The following is a 7118-nucleotide window of genomic DNA, read 5'->3' as shown; positions in this document are numbered from 1 at the left end:
AGCTGGGCCCCAGCGCTGCCGAACTGAGTGGCTCTCGGGGGCCCCTTCCTCTCACCCTGAGCAGGCGGCCGGCTTGGTGGGGTCTGCTCTGTGGGTTTCCTTGGCGGGAAGAAAGAGGTTAACTGGCTGGGGAGCCTGGGGCCACTGGGGCAGAAACCCCTCTTCCCCACTCCCCATCAACCCCCAGGAGCCTTCACAGCTGAGTTTGGGCAAGAATTTGTTTAATTCACCTACAAAAGCGCCCTCCCCATCTCCTTGGTCCCTGAGGCCTGGCCATCAGGCCGGGGGGCGTCCGGGGGTGCCCGGCTCAGCAGCAGGCACGCAGGGCCTTGCGGAAGACGTTGCGGAACTCGGCGTTGAAGACAGTGTAGATGACGGGGTTGAGGGCGCTGTTGACGTAGCCCAGCCAGGTGACGGCGCTGACCAGCCGCGGGGGCACGGAGCAGGCAGGACACAGCGCCTGCGTGATGTGCACCACGAAGAAGGGCGTCCAGCACAGCAGGAAGGCCCCTGGGGGCGCCGAGAGCTGCGTTAGCGCCCCCCGCGCATCCGCGTCTCGTCCCCCCCTCCTCTCCTCCCCGCCCCTCAGGACAGGAACCCACCGACCACCACCGGCAGGACCCTCATGGCCTTGCGCTCCCGGCCGGTGATCTTGGCACGCCGCCTCCTGCGGGTCTGGGGTGGGAGCGCGGCGGCTCTGACGGCGTCGGGGGGCGCACAGTTGGAGGCGCAGGGGTCCGGGGGGAGGACGGGCGCGGGGGGCGTACAGTCGGGGCCACAGGGACCCCGGGGAAGGCCGGGCGCGGCGGGCACACAGTCGGGGCCGTAGGGACCCTGGGGAAGGCCGGGCGCCGGGGACGCGCAGTCGGGGCCACAGGGACCCCGGGGAAGGCCGGGCGCGGGGGGCGCACAGTCAGGGACGCAGAGGTCCTGGGGGAGGCGGGGCGCGGGGGGCGTGGGGGAAGGCGGGCCAGGGCCGCTGGGTCGGCGGGGCGCGCGGCCGTGCAGCTTGGCGCGACGTGCCACCTCCCAGCGCTGCAGGCCGCGGAACGTGGCCCAGTAGAGCAGCAGCATGAGCGGGCAGGGTAGGAAGAAGGAGCACACGGACGAGTAGACCACGTAGTCGCGGTCCTCCAGGCGGCACACGGCGGGGTCGCGGCCGCGCACGTCGTTGAGGCCGCACAGTACGGGCGCCGCTACCGCCGCGGACAGCAGCCACGTGGCGCCGATGAGCAGCAGCTGCCGGCGGCTCCCACCCTGCCGGTTGTAGCGCAGCGGCACGGCCACGGCCACGAACCTGCGGGGAGCGCCGAGGGGGCGCCGGAAAGCGCGGAGTGAGGGCGGCGGCGGCGGCGGGAGGGGCGCGGGGGCGCCGGGGCGCGGGCGGGGAGGGCGGCGCACCTGTCCACGCTGATGGCGCACAGGTTGAAGATGGAGGCGGTGCACAGCATGACGTCCATGGCCATGAGGGCGTCGCACAGGCGGGGGCTCAGCAGCCACGCGCCACCCTGGACCTGCGCGGCGACACCACAGACCCTGAGGTTTCCCAGCCACCGCGGGCCCTTGTGAGCCCCCCACTCTTATGGGTAGTTCCAGGGGTGAATATGGAGAAGGGGGCCCGGCTGTGAGCCAGAGGCCAGAGGACGGGGCAGGGAAACACCCCTTCTCCACTCAGATCTCCCTTTGAGTTAGGGTCTCGCTGTGTCACCGCGGCTGGAGTGCTGTGGCTCCATCATGGCTCACTGTAGCCTGGAACTCCTGAGCTCAAGCGATCCTCCTACCTCAGTCTCCAGAGTAGCTGGGACTACAGCCGCGCGCCACCACCACCCCCGGCTGATTTGTTTTTCTTTTTGTTTTTTGAGACGGAGTTTCGCTCTTGTCGCCCAGGCTGGAGTGCAGTGGTGCGATCTCAACTCACTGCAACCTCCGCCTCCCAGGTTTAAGCGATTCTCCCGCCTCAGCTCCCCCGAATAGCTGGGACAACAGCTGCAGCCACCACCCCCGGCTGATATTTTAAAATTTTTTGTAGAGACCGGGCCTGGTATGTTTCCCAGGCTGGTCTCAAACTCTTGGGCTCAAGCTGCCCTCCTGCCTTTGCCTCCCAAAGTCGGGATTACAGGCGTGAGCCACCGCTCCTGGCCTTGGTCTCCCTTTTGTTACAAACATGAGAACGGCCTGGGGAATTCCCTGGGGGCGGGCCTGATGTCGTCGGGCTCAAAGGGAGCCCCCTCCCCAGCCTGGGGTAGGCAGGGTCCCCGCTGGGCCTAGAAGCGAAGCTGGCTGCTCTGTCCCTCAGGGCATGAGCCAGCCTGTCTGGTGAAGTTCTCCGTGGGAGACTCGGGCACGTTAATTCATTTCTGTTTCTTCATCCGTAAGACAAGGGTGATGATAGTATCCACATCATAATTGTCTTGAAGATAAATTATAATTAAAAATATGAAGACCGTGCCCAGTGCCCAGCGTAGGACTCCACGTGGAGTGACTCTCTCCAAGGGCAAAGGAGCAGGCAGCCCCTCTAATCCCTTCCCGCCGATTTGGGAAGATTAGGAGCTTAAACGTCGTCACTGTGACGTCTGCGGCTCGAAAGGAGCACAGGTCATGCGTGTCCCGTGCTGCTGGTCTCTGCCCCAGCCACCTAGATTCACTGTGTCCATCAAGGGGAAACCTCGAGTCCCCCTCCCCCACAGTCCGGGACACGGCGTCTCCAGCTCAGCCCTAAGCTGCTTTTCTCTGGCCACAGAGGGGCTGGCACCAAGGCCGACCCACTCGAGGGCCAGACCTGGTGTGGAGTGTGGGCTCCCTCCCCCCATTCCCCCTCAGGCTTCCCCCCAAGGTTCTCAGCAGGGACCTGGTCCCCACACACCCTCTCCTCCCCTGGGTTTTGTCCAGCCCAGGTCTCCCCTGCAAGCTGTGAGCCTCCTTCTGGGGGTGTGCCAGCATCTGCACTAGGTGTGCGTGGTGGGCAGTGGCTGTGGCCGTGTGCAGTGTGTGTGTCCCACGGCAGCCAGGGGGCTGAGCCTGCATCTGCCTGTCTGTCCAGCTGGCTGCCCTGGAGGTGAAATCCAGCTACATAGGGGACTGGGCTTGACAAAGTCGCCTGTTTCTGGGGTCGCTGGATAGAAGAACAGGCATCTCCTGGATAGCAGACGCCAAGACAGAGGGGGAAGGAGGAGAGGAACGAGGGTCGGGGGACAGACAGCGCAGTGGGTGGAAGGTCGCGAGGTGGCGGCGGTGGGTGTATCGCCGAGGGACAAGGCGCAGTGCCCCTGCCGCCGCCCCAGCTGGAAGCTCCGCACCAGAAAGGGGCCGGGTCACGCCGGGTCCTCCACAGGGACGGGGAACCGAGGAGCAGGTGAGGATGCTCGTGCGGCCGGACGCGGCTCACCTCGGAGTAGACGAAGAGCGGCAGCACCAGGAGAGCAAGGAGGAGGTCGGCGGCCGCCAGGCTCACGATGAAGGAGTTGGTGGGCGTCTGCAGGGCGCGCTCGGTGGCCACGCTCACGCACACGAGCGAGTTCCCCGCGAGCACCGCGCCGATGAGCAGCACGCCCCCCACCAGCGCCGCCGCGCCCTGCCCAGCCAGCCCCGCAGATGCCCCCGCAGCCGCCACCGCGTCCGGCCCGCGCCCAGCCAGCAGCCCGTCCGCGTCCGCGGTGCTGCGGTTCCCCATGGCGCGCCGGCCCCCACGCGCCCGGGAGGGCGCTGAGCACCGCGGACAACGCCGGGTCGCAAGCCGGGGAGTCCCTCCCCTCGGGCACGCCCCGGCCGGACCCTGGTCCCGCCCCCGACCCGCCCCGGCTCAGGGGGGCCCCCGCGGCGCTCCACCGTGAGCCCAGTATTTGCTCACCTTGGAATTTTGCGCAGGGAGAGACGGGCACGGGGACGAATGCGGCGGCCCAAAGAGACGGGAATGAAGCGAGGTGGTGGCCACGGGCAGGCCAGCATCGCCCGGCGCCGCGCGGGGTCCGCAACCCGAGAAACTGACAAGGATGGAGGGGCGGCCAGACCAGGCCCTGAAGCGCGCGGGCATCGACGCCAGCGCCATCCTACCCGGCCCGTGCGTGCGTCCCGGCCCTCGGGCGCTCACCCTAGTCCACCTGGTATCTGGCAAAACCATCCCTCCCAGGCCCGTTCCGCCAGACGCAGAAAGACCTGAGCTCAGGCTCTGCCCGCCTCCCCCCGCGGACTCGCCTCGACCTCGTGTGCACCCTCCACGCCCGCTCCTCCTGCCCCCGACTCCGCGCCCGACTCAACCGCCGACGCCTAGCTCATACCGCCGCCCCCCCCAGCAGCCTCTGGTCCTCAGCCCCCGCGACCACCACGGTCAGCCGCGGCCCCACCCGTTGCACAGTTGATCCTCGCGTGGCCGCCTCCGAAACTGGGCGGACAGCTGAGCGGTCGACCTCGCTCCCTCCTCCATTCCCTCTGGCCCAAGACCCTGAGCTAGGTAGGCGCCCCTCTGACCCTGGGCAGGGGGTCCCGGGACCGGACAGTAGGTTGAGCTCGCGAGGAGGCCAGGAGAAAGACACGACAGGCCGTGGTAGGTTCCAAACGTGCAGAAGAGAAAGTGCTTGCAAAGCACAGCAGAGAATTCTATGGACTCTTCATCAAAGAGGGGTGACCTGTGACCTGAGAGGTATTTTCTGTCGTCTGTCACTAAGGGGCCTAGAAGACACTAAAAGGGGGCACCACTCTGTGGGACCCCAGGCGGTGCACATCCTGATGCTCTAGTCTGTTTCTGGGAGGCCTGGAGTGGAGGGGCTGTGCCAGGAATTGAGGCCCCTGACCTCAAAGGTCTGGAGGACACGGGCTAGACGGAGGCGCTGACAGTGTGTGCGTTAAAGGGAGAAATGAGGACTCTGAGAAGGAGCAGGCATGGTGAGCTTCACAGGGCAAGGTCACCGAGTCTGCAGGGGAAGGGCCTGCACCAGGGACAGGTGTGCACAGGCATCAGGTACGGCCGCAGCCAGGCTCAGTCCCTCTTGTGCAGATCAGTCTGCTGCCCTTGTGAACCCTTGAGCAAAAGAAGTCACCACAGAAGAGACTGGGACAGTGGAAGTTTCTTCTCTCCCAGGATGGAACCGGGGAGGGTGGCCCTGGGGTCTCCGGCTGGGCGCCAAACGTTGAGTCCAGCCCAGCCTCTGGTCGGCTTAGAGTTCCTTCAAGTGGCCCCCAAGATGTCTGCGACCACCAAGAGTGAAAACAAAGCTAGGCGGAGAAAGGATGTGTGCAGTACACATCTCTGACACACAGATCCAGAAACAATGGAAACAATGAGAAAAGACAGACAACCCCAATTTCTTTTTTTTTTTTTTTTGAGATGGAGTTTCACTCTTATCACCCAGGCTGGAGTGCAGCAGCACAATCTTGGCGCACTGCAACCTCCGTCTCCCGGGTTCAAGCGATTCTCCTGCCTCAGCCTTCTGAGTAGCTGGGATTATAGGCGCCCGCCACCACGCCCGGCTAATTTTTTTGTATTTTTAGTAGAGACGGGGTTTCATCATATTGGCCAGGCCGGTCTCGAACTCCTGACCTCAGGTGATCCACCTGCCTCAGCTTCCTAAAGTGCTGGGATTACAGGTGTGAGCCACTGCCCCCAGCCTATACTAAACTTCTGTTGTTTATCTGAAAATCAAATGTAACTGGATGTGATCACATCTCACTGCAATCATGGCTCACTGCAGCCTCAATCTCCTGGGCTCAAGTGATCCTCTGGCCTCAGCCTCCTGTACAACTGAGACTACAGATGCGTGGTGCCACACCCAGCTAATTTTCTTATTTTTTGTAGAGACGGGGTCTCGCCATGTTAGCCCAGCTGGTCTCAAATTCCTGGGCTCAAATGATCCTCCCACTTCAGCCTCTCCAAGTGCTGTGATTACAGGCATGAGCCACACAGCCAGCCTAAACAATTTTTAATAAGGACCTCCACTCCTACCTTACACATTAAAAAATTAACTCAAATATGCTGTCAGGAGAATCAAAAGACACAGACCAGGAAACGATATTTGCAAATGGCCACGTCCGGCAACGTTTTTTCCATTTTAGTGTAGTAGGACGTCGTTGATGGCTACTCATGTTTGACCACTTTTCCCATGTGCCTGTTAACTGTCAGCATGCCCTCTTCTGGAATGTGCCTGTTAAAAATCTTTGCTTTTGTTAAAAATTGGGTTGTCTACGCCAGGCGCAGTGGCTCACGCCTGTAATCCCAGCACGTTGGGAGGCCGAGGCAGGTGGATCACCAGGTCAGTAGTTCAAGACCAGCCTGGCCAACATAGTGAAACCACGTCTCTACTAAAAATACAAATAATTGGCCAGGCGTGGTGACTCACGCCTGCAATCCCAGCACTTTGGGAGGCCGAGGCAGGCAGATCACAAGGTCAGGAGATCGAGACCATCCTGGCTAACACGGTGAAACCCTGTCTCTACTAAAAAATACAAAAAAATTAGCCGGGCGTGGTGGCGGGCACCTGTAATCCCATCTACTGAGGAGGCTGAGGCAGGAGAATGGCATGAACCCGGGAGGCGGAGATTGCAGTAAGCCAAGATTGCGCCACTGCGCTCCAGCCTGGGTGACAGAGCAAGACTCCGTCTCAAAAAAAAAAATTAGCCGGGCGTGGTGGTGTGCACCTGTAATCCCAGCTGCTTGGCAGGCTGAGGAAGGAGAATCGCTTGAACCCAGGAGGCAGAGGTTGCGGTGAGCGGAGATCACATTATTGCACTCTGGCCTGGGCGACAGAGCAAGACTCTGTGTCAAAAAATAAATAGGCCGGGCGAGGTGGCTCATGCCTGTAATCCCAGCACTTTGGGAGGCCGAGGCAGGCAGATCACAAAGTCAGGAGATCGAGACCATCCTGGCTAACACAGTGAAACCCCGTCTCTACTAAAAATACAAAAAATTAGCCGGGCGTGGTGGCGGGCACCTGTAGTCCCAGCTACTCGGGAGGCTCAGGCAAGGGAATGGCGTGAACCCGGGAGGCAGAGCTTGCTGTGAGCCAAGATGATGCCACTGCACTCCAGCGTGGGCGACAGAGCGAGACTGCGTCTCAAAATAAATAAATAAATAAATAAATAAAAAATAAATAAAAATAAAAAAAGAAACAAAATTTTTTTTAAAATTA

The 7118-nt window shown here is 61.8% G+C and overlaps 1 protein-coding gene across 1 annotated transcript; it reads right to left on the bottom strand.

Moving 5' to 3' along the window:
* Positions 1-204: 204 nt before the first annotated feature.
* Positions 205-7013, bottom strand: DRD4 (dopamine receptor D4). The gene is made up of 4 exons (XM_016920015.3): positions 3386-7013; positions 1402-1514; positions 603-1297; positions 205-510 (listed from the first exon to the last, which is right to left on the bottom strand). The coding sequence occupies exons 1-4, from the start codon at positions 3668-3670 to the stop codon at positions 308-310; spliced, it is 1296 nt and encodes a 431-aa protein (XP_016775504.1). The 5' UTR covers positions 3671-7013; the 3' UTR covers positions 205-307.
* Between the last annotated feature and the right edge of the window lie 105 nt (positions 7014-7118).

The sequence above is a fragment of the Pan troglodytes genome, chromosome 9, assembly GCF_028858775.2.
Source record: "Pan troglodytes isolate AG18354 chromosome 9, NHGRI_mPanTro3-v2.0_pri, whole genome shotgun sequence".
Taxonomy (NCBI): Eukaryota; Metazoa; Chordata; class Mammalia; order Primates; family Hominidae; genus Pan; species Pan troglodytes.
This window is presented reverse-complemented; position numbering and strand designations above follow the sequence as displayed.

Excerpts from the sequence above, each read along its gene's own strand:
- DRD4 (XM_016920015.3), bottom strand. The coding sequence starts at position 3,670 with ATGGGGAACCGCAGCACCGCGGACGCGGACGGGCTGCTGGCTGGGCGC. Across the intron at positions 1,515-3,385 it reads CGCTCTTCGTCTACTCCGAG|GTCCAGGGTGGCGCGTGGCT; the intron begins GTGAGCCGCGTC and ends GTCGCCGCGCAG. Across the intron at positions 1,298-1,401 it reads TGCGCCATCAGCGTGGACAG|GTTCGTGGCCGTGGCCGTGC; the intron begins GTGCGCCGCCCT and ends CGCTCCCCGCAG.